Source organism: Castanea sativa, chromosome 9 (assembly GCF_040712315.1).
Source record: "Castanea sativa cultivar Marrone di Chiusa Pesio chromosome 9, ASM4071231v1".
NCBI classification, from domain to species: domain Eukaryota; kingdom Viridiplantae; phylum Streptophyta; class Magnoliopsida; order Fagales; family Fagaceae; genus Castanea; species Castanea sativa.
In genome coordinates, this window is record NC_134021.1 from 31441765 (window position 1) to 31457908 (window position 16144).

At 35.9% G+C, this 16144-nt stretch overlaps 1 protein-coding gene across 1 annotated transcript in view; it reads right to left on the reverse strand.

The window, feature by feature from the left end:
• LOC142610200 (polyribonucleotide nucleotidyltransferase 1, chloroplastic) overlaps positions 1 to 16144 on the reverse strand; it is a 63539-nt gene that overhangs the window by 17001 nt on the left and 30394 nt on the right. Inside the window, exons 8-12 of the mRNA XM_075781950.1 lie at positions 13427 to 13483; positions 12532 to 12645; positions 10012 to 10275; positions 9707 to 9781; positions 5260 to 5373 (exon numbers count right to left, since the gene is read on the reverse strand). Coding sequence (XP_075638065.1) covers positions 5260 to 5373; positions 9707 to 9781; positions 10012 to 10275; positions 12532 to 12645; positions 13427 to 13483 — 624 coding nt within the window. The remainder of the gene's footprint in view (positions 1 to 5259; positions 5374 to 9706; positions 9782 to 10011; positions 10276 to 12531; positions 12646 to 13426; positions 13484 to 16144) is intronic.

The following is a 16144-nucleotide window of genomic DNA, read 5'->3' on the forward strand; positions in this document are numbered from 1 at the left end:
GGCAGAAGGAGAAGATCACCCATCTAAGTACACATAAATCAACTTCTTCAGGTGTAGGTAGTATCTCTAATCCCATTCCTATTTCTGATCATAATTTATTTTATTTTATATATATATATATATATCTTCTCCTTCTGCCTTCTGATAATAATAAGAATGATGATACTCCTATTTCCTTTTGTAGGAGCATTAGATCTTGCACTCAACATTTAATATCAAATTCTTTTTTTTGATAAGTAAGACGTTTATTGATATCAAAAAAGGAAACACCCTAGTACACAGGGAGTGTACAAGGGTTAAACAATCAAGAACAAAAATTACAAGAATCTAAGAAATCAAAAAAAGATAAAAATGATTGGTTCCGCAAAGTAGCCAACCAATCTATTAAGGTTCTAAAGAAAAATAGCTCCCTCTCCTTATCTTCAAAGCACTTGCTATTTCTCTCTCCAAAGACATCACAATAAGCAATGTGGAACAATCATCCATATATACCCATTTCGATGACAACCAAATTTGTCTTGCCAACATGCTAATAGCCCCACTACAGATTGTGGCATGACCCAACTAACTCCAAACAATCCAAACAACATTGCCCACATATCCATTGCAACTAGACAATGAAGAAAAAGATGATCAACCAATTCACCATTGTACTTGCACATGTAGCACCAATCCAATATCCAAACCTTTCTTTTTTGTAGATTGTCAATCGTTAAGCACTTCCCCAAAGCAACAGTAAATTATATTTCTTGTCAAAATATTTCACCAAACTATCGTATCTGTGTCCCAGTTATCTTGTGTTCCTATTCATCATAATGTACAGGATGCTCTCACTGACCCGAAGTGGAAAGATGATGTGTTTGAGGAAATGACAGCATTGCATAAAAACAATACTTAGGAATTAGTTGAGTTTCCTAAAGGGAAAAAGATAGTGGGCAAGCACAAGGCTGATGTTCCATAGATAGGTACAAGACTAGATTGGTCACAAAGGGGTTCACTTAGACGTATAAGATTGACTATCAAGAGACATTTGCTTTTGTGGCTAAGATGAATTCTATGAGTATATTAGCAGCAAATATGAACTGGACTATTAAACAGCTTGATCTAAAAAATTCTTCCTCAGTGATAAGAGGTTTACATGGATGTTCCCCAGGTTTAGGAGCCTATCAACTCATGGACAGGACTGCAAATTGAATAAATCATTGCACAAAAGTCAAAACAATCTCCTAGAGCATGGTTTGAACGGTTCAGTCAGGCCATGGGGCTTGTAGATACAGGCAGGCTCAGAGTGCTCGCATTTTTTATCAAGCGCTCACCTTTAGATAGGGGTACCACTCGTATTGCTTTTATCGATGATATGGTAACAGGCAATGCTATTGAGGAAATAGAATGATTGAAAGGATATCTGGCCAAGGAATTTAAATTAAAGGACCTTGGAGCTCTAAATAATTTTCTGCGTATTGAAGTAGCAAAGTCCAAGCAAGGTATTTTAATATACCAACAGTGAATATGTCCTTGATCACTTAGAAAAATTGGAATGCTTTGGAGCTAGGCCTGTGATACCCCGGTAGTGGAACAAAATCATAGATTGGAGGAAGATTCAGATTGTCTATTGGCCGGGAGATACCAATGGCCAGTTGGGAGACTGATTATTTTGTCTCACAATCACACTAATATTGCTTTTTCAGTTAGCATGGTTAGTAAATTTATGCATGCTCCTCGGGTTTATTATATGAATATTGTTTACCATATCATTTGAAACACACTCTTATTCGAGAATTACTCTTCTCTAATCATGGTCATATAGCATTGGCATTTGGCAAACCAAACACCAAAACCTTTGCTTCATGAGGTGTTCCAAATCTCAAATTCTTTTCCAACATGCTACAGTGTCTTCTATTAATAGAACAGCACTGTACCATGTTGGAAAAATTTTTATTGTTTTTTTATTCACCCGGTGGGCCCTCTCTTTCTAAATTTTTTCTTCACACTCTCTATCTTCCCTCCCTCTTTCTCATTTGGTCTGCCTCTGTCTCTGCTCTCTCTCTCTTCCCTCTCCTCCCTGCACTCCTCTCTCTGGTCACCCTCTCTGCCTCCCTCTCCGACCAAACCCAGGCCAGAAGCCATCACCATCGCTTGAAGCCCATCTCAGCCATCATTTGAAGCCGCTTTGTAGAACCACCGATCTGAACCCACCACCACTAGTCTGAAGAAACCACCACAAAAAAAGCATCCACCACTGGCCGATCTTCCATCTCTCTTACCAGCTTGTTCTACTTTTAATTTGGTTGTGTTTTTATTTTTATTTTTTTTGGGATTTTGTTTTACATTTTGGGTTGATTTAGTTTTGGTGGGTTGTGGTGGTTGGGGGTTGATTTTGGACGACGGTTGCTAGTAGTGAGTTTGTGGTTGTGGTAGTGGTGGCGGTGGGTTCTAATCTAGTGGGGATGAGGTGGTGGTGGACTGTGGAGTGGTAGTGGGCTGTGGATTTGTGGGGGTAGTAGGGACTGAGGCTTTGGGTTTGTTTTGTAATTTTTTTTAATAAATTGAGTTTTTATTTTAATGTTATTTTAATGTAGTTTATATATTATTTTAATGTGTTGAATGGAAAAATAGAACACCTGATGTATGGAGTAATGTCAAATGCAATTGTATAATAAAATAAAGTAGGTTTTGGGGTGGTAAAATGACATTTGGCATAGCACAGCTGATGCTAATGCTCTTAATAGTAAAACCCTATACAGATCCTGACTGGGTAGGTTCTACTAATAGGAGATCCACCTTGGTGTATCGCACCTTTGATGGAGAAAATTTGGTCTTTTGGAGAAGCAAGAAACATGCAATTGTCGTCGGGTCTAGTGCAGAGGCTAATTTCCATGCAATGGCTTATGGTAAATGTGAACTTTGGGTGAGGATGATGTAAAAAGAGCTGGTTCTAACACACAGGAACCTTGATGCAGCCAGCTAGATATGATTTTTCAAAGATGTATTTAATATTTCTTAAAATCTGGTCAATTTATTATTTAGTCCTTTATGTAGTAGTTTGTGTTTAAGCCAGTCAATACGTCCTAATTTGAGTCAAAAGTCTTGCATGACCTTTTGACTGCAAGATCTTGGAACTACAGAGAGTAATTATCATGAAAGTTATCACTAGAGAATGTAGTGCTATTTATCAAGTATGGGCTAATTTGGGAACACGCATATGAAACAATAGGGCACAAGTGACCTCTAACAAATAACACATTTTGCATTCAGGACCTCTATTTTTTTTTTAGATTGGTGAAAAATACCATGATCATCAAAAAATTGAGACAAAGATGTACGAAAATACTCACGAGCAATATCAGATTAAAAAATACAAAGTGAAGCATTAAATTGAGTCTTTATTTCCATAAAAAATTATTTGAAAATTGAGTACAATTCAAACCTTTCTTTCATAAGTTAAAGATAGGTGACCCAAGAATAATCATGAAAAAAAAATGACAAAATCTCTAAATCCTAATAAGGAGTGTTTATTGGACGTTTGGACCCCAAATATCAAAGTGAACTAAATGAAAAGGACTACTCACACGACTTTCACACCAGCAGATGGTCGCTAACCTTGCTCTGATGCCATCTTGTGGGAGAAAGACATGTATCAGGTTTATCAAACTAATTACCATAACATGTTAAATATTATTTATATAAATGAATACATTGATTTACTGATTTGCCCCTAGCTTATGCCCATAACAATGCTGATTTGTTCTTAGCATTTGTCTCATGTGCTACACTTTGGAAAAACAAATTACAAATGGCAATTCGTTTAGCACGGTTTATCATGAGCGAGAAAAGATTGACCAGTAGCATGTCGGTTCCACTTTTATAGCTGAGAAAAAAAGTATGGAAAGGAATGACTAGACTTGCAATAGATTGGGGGATGGATCTAAACTTGAACTCGAGGACAAGCTTTCTAAAATCAAGGGAGACGGATACAGCCTGCTAGATATGATTTTTCAAAAATGTATTTAATATTTCTTGAAGGCTGTTCAATTTATTATTTATTCCCTTATGTTGTAGTTTGTGTAGAATTTTAAGTCTGTCAATACGTCCTAATGTGAGTTTCATGACCTTTTGAATGCATGATCTTGGAAGTAGGGAGAGTAATTATTGTCACTAGAGAATGTAGTGCTATTTATATGTCAAGTATGGGTTAATGTAGACAATCTTTTACTCATTAAAATACATATTTTAGAGAAGCATTCTCTAAAGCCATATTTTGGGTTTGTTTCTTCCGTATACGCTTTCTATTCTCCTGTTCTTATTTGCTCTAAATCAGTTCCAGCAACCACGATTATTATTGCATCAAACCTATATGATTGAATTATCAAAACAAGGTAGCTATTAATATTACTCACAATCTTGTACAACACGATAGGATTAAGCATGTTGACATTGGCATGAATTTCATCAAGGAGAAGCTAGATTATGACATTATTTGTACTCCATTGATGTAAATAGGAGAGCAACTAGAAGAATTCTAAACTAAAGGAGTCGCATGTAGTGTTTTTCATACCATTCTAAGCAAGCTGGGCTTATGCAATATCTTTGCTTAGGCTTGAGGGAGAGCGTTGGAAAATATTGTCCAGATATTTGTAGTCCATATATTATTATTTAAGTATAATAAAATCAATATTAGGGAAAATCAAATTAATCTAGCATAAAATTTCTACAAAATTCAACACATACCTACCCCTCACATGGGTTAAATGTGGAACTATAAAGGGGTCAAACCACAGAACAATTACTATTATTTCTGATCTCTTTTTTTTTCTTCAGTGCAGTCATATGCCCAAAACCCACCCCTCCTACTGTTGAACTACAAAATCTCCCTTAAGGGGCAAGAGGCAGCACTTAGCACATGTTAATTTTTTTTCTTTCTGTTTGTTCAGTGCAATTACTCCCCATTTATTTAGTAACAAATATTAAGAAGAATATGATTAAGTGGATAGAAGTAAATGCTTTAAAGAATCAAACACTAGGAAAGGCAACATTACTCAGTGGGTTGGAGTAATCCCCATGCACACACGCAACACATGCATATGAACATACACACCCACACACTCAATTGTTAATCATATAAAGATGTTTTTATATAAACTTGTATCGATGGGGAGAAAAGGAAAGAAAGGAGTTCCATGTACACACATGCAGGAAAATAAACATTAGCGGGTAATCATGAAGGCTTGTATTCAAAGTCAAAATTAGATTGCATCAAACCTGTGTTTCCCCTCGGGTGAAAAGAGCACTTCCATGTGCCCTTGGAAGTAATCCACATCTTGAGTTTATAGGACGTATTTCATCTAAGGCGCGTCCATCACTTCTTCTACCACCCTGTAACAAGTGCAGCAAAAAATCATTTAAGAAATAACTTGCTTGCATCAGTCACATTAAGTTGACAAAAGGATCCAAATTGTTTGACATAGCCCTAATAAACCCAGAAGCCAGGCCTAAGGTATCCTAGGTATGAAAACCCGCCTCAAGAAGAAAATAACAAGCTATTGATGAATCTGAATGAACAGCTCTCAGAGGAATTCGAGACATTCCTTCAGCTTCTATTGACTATTATCAACTCAACTCAACTCAACTAAGCCTTAATCCTAATTAAATATCCTCTGCTACACTTCTTCAATATTCTACTCAGCTGTAGCATTCGAAAAATAAATAAAAAATTCTACTCAGCTGCAATTATATTTTTCTCTCAAGTATTCAGCAGTTACATTATGTACAGCCTCAAATTACCCTACTTTTTCCAATATTTTAAACCTAAAACTACCATTGGTCTGCAGTCTGCACCTTAAACTTTGCTGACTATGCACCTTCATTATAAGATCTCAGCTCTTAACAATAGTTTCTATCAAGAAATACCAACAACATAACCCTCAATTACAGTTTAGCTACTATAAAACTGTCTGTTCTTTCCTAATCTTCCACCTTTTAAACTCAGTAACTATAATTCTATCAAATATAGCCAACCACTTAAATAATTTTTAGTAATTTAAAGACTACAGAACAAAGTATGAACTTCCAGGAGGTTGCTCCATACTATCAGTTTCAGATTTTCATTTTAATGCATAACATTCTTTCTAATTAATACATTAATTTTCCCTGATCTTTCACTATCCATGCATCTTAACTCATAATAAATATCTTGCAGACACGGAAGGTCAGTTTCAATTTTCTAGCATAAAGATAGAGAGAATGCTGCTTACTAAAACAGGAAGGCCAGTTTCATTTTGCTGGCATAAATATGAGTTTTCTTTTAATGATTTTTTTATATGTGACATTCTCATAAATGCATTTTTGTAAACTTGGATTCCGACCATCTTGGATACTTTTGTTCATCTTGAGTTGAGCTTTAGGGTATGTTTGGAATGAAGGGAGATGAGGAAAGACGAGAGGAAGGCAATCGGACCTTCCCCTCTACTCTCCCTCCATTCAAACATAAGGTTAATTTGCTTGTGATTGTTTTGGATGTCAAACTAAAACTTGGATTTGGATGGCCCTTTGGATATTGATCTATATTTACTCTAAATAGCTCACTCAAAAAGTTTGGTTATATCTGTATGAAATGATAGTGTTATGAATTTTTTGTAGCATTTTTGTTGAATGTTTATATAGCTGTAAGCAGTAAATATATTTTTTTTATTGATTTTGTCAGCGTTTAACATAAGCTCCCACTATTATGTAAGGGAGGGAAGAATATTTAATGCCAGAAGGAAGTTATCAAATGTGCTTGCTGATTGGAAATCAATCACCAGGGGGGGGGGGGGTGGTTAATTTGCCGCCTTGGTGTAGAAGAATGCTTTGAGATATTTGACCTCTATACAGTTAAGAATGGGACAAATCTTAGAGACCTTTTTTTTTCTGCAATTCTTAGAGAGTCAAAGTATTAATTGGTTGAAGTTCTAGTCAAGTAATTTTTTTTTTGATAAGTAAGAGTGATATATGTACACGAAAGGCTACTCTATGCATGAAGAACATAGAGCAAACCTAGAAAAAACAAGAGGAAGAACTCAGAACAAAAATAAAAAAGAAAACCAAACAACAGAAAAACTACAAAAGAGAAAGTGAGCTAAAAAAAGAAGGGGGAGAGTCACTAGTCGTGAGTCCCCAAGCCCTAGACCAATAAAAAAGAGTCACACTAAAAGAAGCAAGCAACTGATCACCGGTGCTATCCAAATTCTCAAAAGCCCGCCGATTCCGCTCCTTCCAAACACACCATAGGATGCCCAATGGAACTAAATTCCAAATCTGAGATGAGTGCTTCCCCAACCAATTCCACCAGCCAAAAAGCAAATCTGGAATCGATCTAGGTATGACCCAAGACAAGCCAAAAGTTCTATTCCTCTCCAAAATCCACAAAATCCAATCTCCTCAATCTCAAGTTATCAAGTAATATTCCTCTCCCACATTCAGTTTTGCTATTTTACATGTGTTCTTGGAGATGTTTAGCAACTACATATACTCAAACGGTTAATAATTTGCAGCGTTCTTTCTCTTGCCCATTTCATTTGACTCATAAATAAGATAATCATGATATGTTTATCATTATACTTTGCCTAGACTATCTATTGGTTGCTGTCACTGTTGACAATGTTATTGACAAAGCATTTCATTTGTAAAAGTTGACCATAAAATTATTAAATTGTTGGTCAATTTATTTTGGTTTGTGTGTTAATAATGGTAACTTATATTATCTACCCAACAACAAAGTAATAAAATGAAGATTTGAACCAAGATAGAACTTAAAATGAGAATCCCTATTACTTTCTATACTTTCTAAAAAAAATTGCAAAATTATGTCAACAAAATTTATCATACAAGTTGAAATTTTTTTGAGCAAAGATATGACACAGGTCAGCAGTTTCTGCGAATCCCTAAAATGTTCCTTCCACTTGGTAGAAACCAAGAATCTATCTTTCCGGGACATAGCAGGAATATACTAGTTGTATGTCATGCGCAGGAACCCCTTTCAGATTCTGTTAGATGCATCTTGTCAATGAAGTTTAATAATTCCATCATAGCTCCAGTAAATTTGACAGCTCTAGCTCTCTAATGAGAATAGCGAACAGTATTGAAGTGCCCTGCCACCCATCAAAAAGCCCACTTCTCTACTACTTCTATTAGATCAACCCATAACTTTCCAAGCTCCCTATCTTTGTTTGGCTCATAAACCCCTTCAAGAAACCCATTCAGAGCTATCCTCAATATTTCCAACAAACTGAACAAAGTAAATCCCCCAGAGCAGAAGCCAACCCTTTCCACAATTCGTTTATCCCACCTTATCAACAACCCTCCCGCGGTTTTTGATTATTTCCTTCTTCCTCAAATCATTTAACCCTATTGGCTCTTCTACAGAATCCACTCCTTGCATATAATTTATACAGGACTCTAAATTCTTCCATTGCCTTAAGTCCTTTGTTGAAGAACTATGGCATTTCTGTCTAACCCCCAAGACCAGTTTTCCAATGACTTTCAACTCTCAAAATACCCCAATACTTCGTCATGAAATCCCTTAATAGAATAGGGATGCCCAAGACAACATTAAACCTTTGCATCTGTTCTAAGTTGTAATACCTATCTTCTTCTTCTTCTTCTTTATTTTTTTATTGTTATAACGTAGGAGAACTTCACTCAGATTAGTTGCACGTCACAAAGCATACTATACAACAATCCTCACAGTTAATCAAATTCCTACGAGCAACTGACCCCACCCGCCAGAACCAGTTACCGGGTAATTCAAGGGCTTTTCACACCTAACAAGCTAAACAGTTTATCCTCATGCTCAGGAGGCAAGTTGTAACACCTATCTTGACGCCTCTAACTTCCCAAATCCACCATTCCATCCAGCTTTGGTTTTGTCTAAGATCAAATGGGCAAGTTGTTCAGATCCACAGGAAAGCACTCACCACCCCCATCCTCCTTCCTCATACACAAAAGCTCATTATTGGGTTCCCCAACAGCCACCAGTTGCATTGAAGTAGATTCCATGAGAAGACCAGGAACATTGAAGTAGCTTGCCACTCTATGTTCCAAGCTGTCTACATGACTGACATAAATGCTCTAGTTTGAGGGGGAGTGTCAGAAAAATAGGAAGATAATAATATTATGGGTTGTACCTTGTATTTTATGCTTGGCATTCTTCTAGAAGGGGTCAGGAAGTTTCTAGGAACTTCTAAGGGGAGGTGTCCTTACCAGCTAGCCCATTCAAGAATGGTCTTGCCCCATTGTAATTACCCTATTTATATAAGGAATCAATAGTAAGAGAACCTCTTTTTCTGAGCAATATCCTTTTTATCTTTCATTTCTCCAACAGTAAAACGGATATAGATCACCAGAGTGTATTTATGACATCTATATTTACAAAAGGTTAAGTACAAGCCTACCTTTATGAAGAGATCAAGACAATTCAGCCAATCAAATCATAAATCAGAGTACTTTCAGATTACCAAAACGTTACTAGCATGGACTGGAGAATTATTATCAGCCCTATGATGCAAATGCAAATCAGTTCCACAAAATAATGCAAACCAGCATCTCTGTAATAGTTATGGCAACTTGAAGGAGTTGTTACTAACACCAAATTATAAGTCAGCACTACTAGGAAGGGAAATATGTTCATTTTTGTACCCATCATCTATTTAACAGAAAGAAAGCACCTTACCTCCACAATGCGCTTTCGCAAGAATTTTGATGTTACTTCTTTAAAAACTAGCTTCACATCTACCTCAGAAAAAAGCTGGAAAAGAACAATAATTGTAATCAATTGAAATTTGCATCACAATATTCTATTTATAAATTTAACAACATAGAAGATAGATCAGAAATAATTCATTCATCAATAAAAATTTCTAAAAACCTCACAACAATAAAAAAAAAAAAAAAAAAAGAATTAAATTGTTAACCCATAAAGGAAAATTAAAATTTCAACATCATCAATTCTATAAATACTTTATAATTGTATGTTACCAAGGGCGTAGACTTTCGTGAATTTGGCTTTATATGAAAATCCCCTTCATCTACTTCACCATCCACAACCACTTCCTCATCCTCATCCTCATCCTCAAATAAATCTGGTAATGTTTCAGCAGCTCCTGAAACTGTATCTGTTTCGACATAACCATTTTCAGTAAGTATAGTCAGAACCTTTTCTTCCAATGATGTGAGAGCTTTTCTTCTAGGTATTTTGTTCCTAATTTGCAAGATTTTCACCAACTCATCTCCAGCAATTTCCTGCACATGGTGAATTATTATACTTACCACTAATTACAATTCATATTCCAAAAACTATAATTATCCAAAGTACTGAAAAAGATATAGAAATAATCGAGGATGGAGAAATTGAAACGAAATCCTAGAAAAACAAGTCTAGCTAAGATCAAGCTTTAAAATTGAAACCAACCACATAAAAGGGTCTTTTGGATCCAACACCCTAGTTTCTCTCCCAATCTTACATAATTTGTGCAATTGATGTGCATGTGTGTGATACCTAAAATGCATAGAAATACTTGCCTTCATATTTGAGTTGTGCATTTAATGTTTGACCATAAATACATGAATTAAATTTCTGGAGTGTATACTAATTGTGAACGCTATAATTTCTATATATATATATATATATATATATATATATATATGAGAAAGCATCTGTTCGTGTGAGGTTTGCATAAATTATATTTTACAGTTATATTTAGAGTATGACAATGTTTTCTAAATAGTTATCTATATTGTATGGAACCTAATCCCATACAAGATTAAGTGTTGGTCTTTGGATACTATCGATTGTGGGGCATTATGGTATCTCACGTCAAGGATTTGGTATGTGAGTCATCCATGGTTTGGAATGTTTAGTCCCTTAGGGCAGGTGTTTGTTTAGTTACACCAAAAGTGTACAATTCCTTTTGAGGAGCTCCCTATGTCATGATAAATAGTACCAAAACTAACATAGCAGCACCATGTATCTTGTTGGCATTGCATGTAACACAAAACAAGTCTCATTAGTTCTAGTTATTTTTATATTAGCTTATTAATAAGGGTATTTTTGTAATCATGCTATAAACCCTAATATAAATATATGCTAAGGTGTGGGCCTAATTGATTATGCCCTAGACCTTTTCTTTCTTTCCTCTCTCTCTATGTCTCTCTCTATTCTTCTCTTCCTCATTCTTCTTACGTAACCCTAAATCTTCATATTTTACAATTCTAACTACAAGGATATCAAGAATATAAGTGAAGGAAATTGAGGAACCTCATACCAAAATTTTCCAAGGATTTGGAATGTGAGTTAACAATGATTTGGTATGTAAATGCATCACACAAATACGTGTCAATCCCAAATTAAGCACGTACTAGATTGATCTGTATTATAAAAGCAATTACGGGGAGTATCATGCAAATGTGATTAATGTTTTCCTGGCTGTGACAATGACTAACTACTTGGAGAGCATCCCCAAGTACGACAGCCAAATTTCAAAGAACCTCCAGTAAAAATGCCAATTTGTTATTAACGAGTAGTATCCAGTATGAGGTTTATAACATGTCACATTTGCAAACAATCCTATGGCATAGAAGAATCCACATCAGTTATCTACTTAAGGAGACTTTTCCGCCATTTAAAAAAATAAACCCCACCCTCGGACCCAAGTCCATTAGTCCATATCCTTTGCCAAAGGCTCACATGAGCACCAGTACCACCACAAACACTCATGTTGGTGCCCTATGAAGAATGCCTCAACACTGCTAGCATGAGAAGCTTCACCCTCAACAAGCGGTGACTTTTAACCTCCCCCAGTAGCACCCCATCCAACCCCACCTTGCTAAAATGGTGCAACTTGTAGGTGCCGCAGCAACAATTATTTGAGCAAGAAACTTTTTTTCCTGTCTCCTGTTTTTTTTTTTTGGGGGGAGGGGGGGGGGATGTGGACACAATCCAACATCATGACAAAAAAGAGCTGTTCTTACTAATATCAATGGGAAAACAGCTGCTTGAGATAATGAATAACATGGCTTCTTCTATACCCTTTGACCAGTTTATAAAAACAAGAGGCGTTGCAAATCACATACCAGATGCTACCAGTTAATAAAACACTGTAAAAGATACAATCCTTGTAAAATACATTACCTTTCCAATACATTATCCATCATTCAAAATTTACATTTATCACCCACATCACAAAACATTGGGAAAAAAATTTATTAAGGGAAAAACCAAATACACTCTTCAGTAAGCTGCCTGATTACAATTGCATTTTAAGAAGTACGCAATAAATGCTAATGAGCTCTAGCTCAACTGGCAGCTACCCTTACAAGTTCTAGCCTTCTAGATAGAGGGTGGGGGTCATGACTTCAAGACCCATCAGGTGCATGTGTAACTTACCAATGAAAAAAAGTATGCAATAAATTTAAATTAATACTTGTCAGAGAGAGAGAGAGAGAGAGAGAGAGAGAAAGATGATGATATTGATTAAATAAAAGGGATATAAAACATACTTCCACATGCTTATATAGCTCAGGAGGAGGTAATTTGATTGCGTCAAGCATTTTTGGTTTCCCACACTTCTTAACCAAAGCCTCCACCTCATTGCAAATTGCTCGTACTGCATCCTGATATTAGCAAACAGATAAATAGTTATCCATCTATGCAGATTCATCTGCTGTTGAGGGATACTTCACTAGAAGAAACAATTGCTAATTAAACTCTCACTTCCTGAGGTAGTTGCAAATATTCTAGAAATGACAAGGTATACACTTCAAAAAAAATTATATTTTACAAAGAAAGCAGGTCAAAAGATAAAATGACTCTTAATAAAATGACTTCTAGATCAATTACAACTCATAGGGTCAAAACAAGAACTTCCCAATAAGCTTCACCACATAACATCGAGAAAGTACTTTAATAATCAACTAACCAATGAGAAGTTAAAAAGCATGAACTGCTAGCACAATTCTGTCCAAACAATTAAATACAAATGTACCAGACTAAGTTATAATCCACAATGTTGACATGTGCTCCCTTAGAAATGTCACTAGCTTGTGGAAAACAAGACTAGGAGAGATGCATGGTGCTGCCTTACGGTACAATTTATGATGTACCACTCTATATATATAGTCAATGTCAAGTTCTTATCGAGACCCTCATTCATTTATTTGGGTCAAATTTAGATTGAGACCCTCTTTGCTTATACATTAGAAAACGTCTAAAAGAACAGACAATGCCATGCAACTTAGACATGTAAAGGGGCAAGACAAGCCAATTAAAACATCAAATTAAAAACTTGACCAAAAAATACCCAATAGGCTATTTAGCATTGTGTTCTTTAAACTAGAAAAATAGAAATAATAACAATGTAGCAATTAAGCTACATACTTAAATGAAGTAAACAACCTGCCCAACTTCTACTGCTTGCAGCAACTTTTCTTCTGGGAGAAAATTACAGTAACCCTGTAATGAACAATTAAACACATCTGTTAATGAGAGTAAGCATGAAAATGAGCAAGCACAGCAATTGTTAAAGATCACACTGTATTTAACACTGGGAAAAGATAACCAATACATTCTTTCTCCATTAATCAACTATAGCAATAATAAATCACACCAAACCAGGTTAGTGATAATAGAGATCTTGACTAGAAAGGATAATTGTTTATCTCACAATCCAACTGTAAATCTCAATACGAATTAAAAAACTTAGGAAATCTACTGCCAAAGAAACCAGAATGTGTACCAATCCACATGGTCATGTACTTTTTCGATATCTAGCTTGCAAATAGCACAAGGAAATCTACTTCTAATCCAGCTTGCACAATGATTAGAAATTAAAACAGAACCCAAAATCTGTCAGTTCTCCACAAAAACATTATGCAAGTCAGCAACGAAATATTGTAGAGCATGTTATAATCCAATTAAAGGTTTGTACTTCGTTTCAACCCTTTCCTTCATCTTCACCGTCTAGTACAAAACTCTTCTTCTAGGGAAGACCATCTTACCAGGGAGCCAACCATGTTCTTGCCCAAGATTCTGCCTGAAGTTCATGGGTGCTGCATTCACCAGTCAGATGTTTGGATATGAGCTATAATCAGTAAGAATTGCCCAAAGTTTATATGCGTTCTTAAGCAAACTAACGTAGGACAAATTGGAGAATTTGTTCTACTTCTTAATTTATTCCTAATCTATCACCAACAGACTTATGGACAGTGAATAAGGAAAGATTTTTTTTTTTTTTTTGATCGGTAAATAAAAAACTTCATTGAAAATACAAAAAAATACAAGAACAAGAAAACAACTTCCTTCATACACATGGAGTGTACAAAGAAAGCAAAAACCTACTAAAAATTACATAAATCTACGAAATCTAAAACAGAGGGTATGGCAAGACCACTCAAAGCCGTCCTCTATTAGAATAAAGACAGAAGGAAAATGCGCTCCAACTCAATAATAGAACGCTCCTCCCCTTCAAAGATTCTATTATTCTATCAACTACTTGTTTTGCCACAACACAGGATATACCAAATAAACTAAAAACAAAGGAACACAAATAAGAGGCAAAAGGGCATTGAAGGAACAGGTGGTCTTGATGGAGGAAATCAGTGAAAAGGAAGGCTATTTTAAAAAGTTAAGTTGCTTAGAGAAAAGAAAGAATGAACTAACTCTTCAAGAGACACATTCCTAGAATAATATCTTATAGGCAAAGATTTCTTGGATTCAATATTCAACTTGTTACCATGAGGGCAGCCTTGCTTATTTATAGTTACATAAGCAACTTGTTGAGCTAGTTACAAAAACCCACCATGTGGCTGCCATGTGATTAGCCAAAGTCTAACAAACTTCTCTAACTAACTAATATGCTATTGCACTTATCACTAACAACCCATTAGCTAACTAACTTTCTGTTACAAGTGATAAGGGCTATTACAAGTAAAATGAACTACTTATCATACAACATAAGAATCAATAACAGCTAGCTTTAAAAATCAACTGCATTAGGATTGTCCCTCTTTGGAACGCACTTTTCATCAAGTGTGGCTTGTGGTAAGCTGATCTGGTGCATGATAGGGTTGCAAGTGATGTACATTGAAACTATAAGAAAAGCATAGACGATCAGGTAGCTTGACTAGGTAGGCATTGTCATTGATCTTATGTAGTATAGGACAAGGACCAATCTTCTTTTGCTGCAACTTAGTATAAGGTCCAGCAGGGTTCCTCTTCTTGGTCAATATCACCCATACTAGGTCACCTTCCTTGAAAATCACTTGCCTTTTCTTCATGTAAGCTTGTGCCTTATACTTAGCCTTGTTGGCCTCTATCTTCTTCTTAATATCTGCATGTAGCTATTGTACAAAGTCGGCTAATACAGTGGCTTTTGAATGCTCCTTCTTGGGTAATGGTAATCTTGACAAGTTAAGAACACTAGCTCGTTGCATCCCATAAACAATCTCAAAGGGAGAGTGTTGAGTCGTTCTATTGGTAGATGAGTTATCTGCTATAAGTAAAAGATTCTCCCATTCCTTCAGTTTGTCCTTCACAAAATACCCTTAGAAGGCTGCCCAAGCTCCTATTGATCACCTTAGTCTATCCATCCGTTTGAGGATGAAAACTAGTACTGTACAGCAAGTCAATACCAATTTTCCTCCAAAAAGTCCTCTAGAAATGGGCAAGGAACTTGACATCCCTATCTGACAGATCATGCATCTTTAAACTAGTCTTCCCACATCCTTAAGTATGCCTTGCCTATAGAATTGTTGCTGTAGTAGTTGCAATGTCTTTTCTCTCCCAAACTGGCCTTGGTTATGCACTTCAAGAAGAATCTTGTGCTTGAGAGAACATTTTGGAATACAAAGGAGCATGCATTTGAACAAATAGCCATCCTGTAGGTTGAATCCAGGACAGTCAGCTCTGTTGCCTTGTTCAAATTCAGCATAATCTGAAATAGCTTGGAATCTTCTTTATAATGCTCACTAATGCCTCAAAGCCCTTAACTGTGTTGTACGTCTGCACAAGGAAGACCTCTAGCTAAGACCATCTACAACTCTATTAAGGACTCCTGCTTTGTGCCTTAAGCTAAAGTTGAACTATTGTAGGTAGACAACCCATTTGGCATGTCAT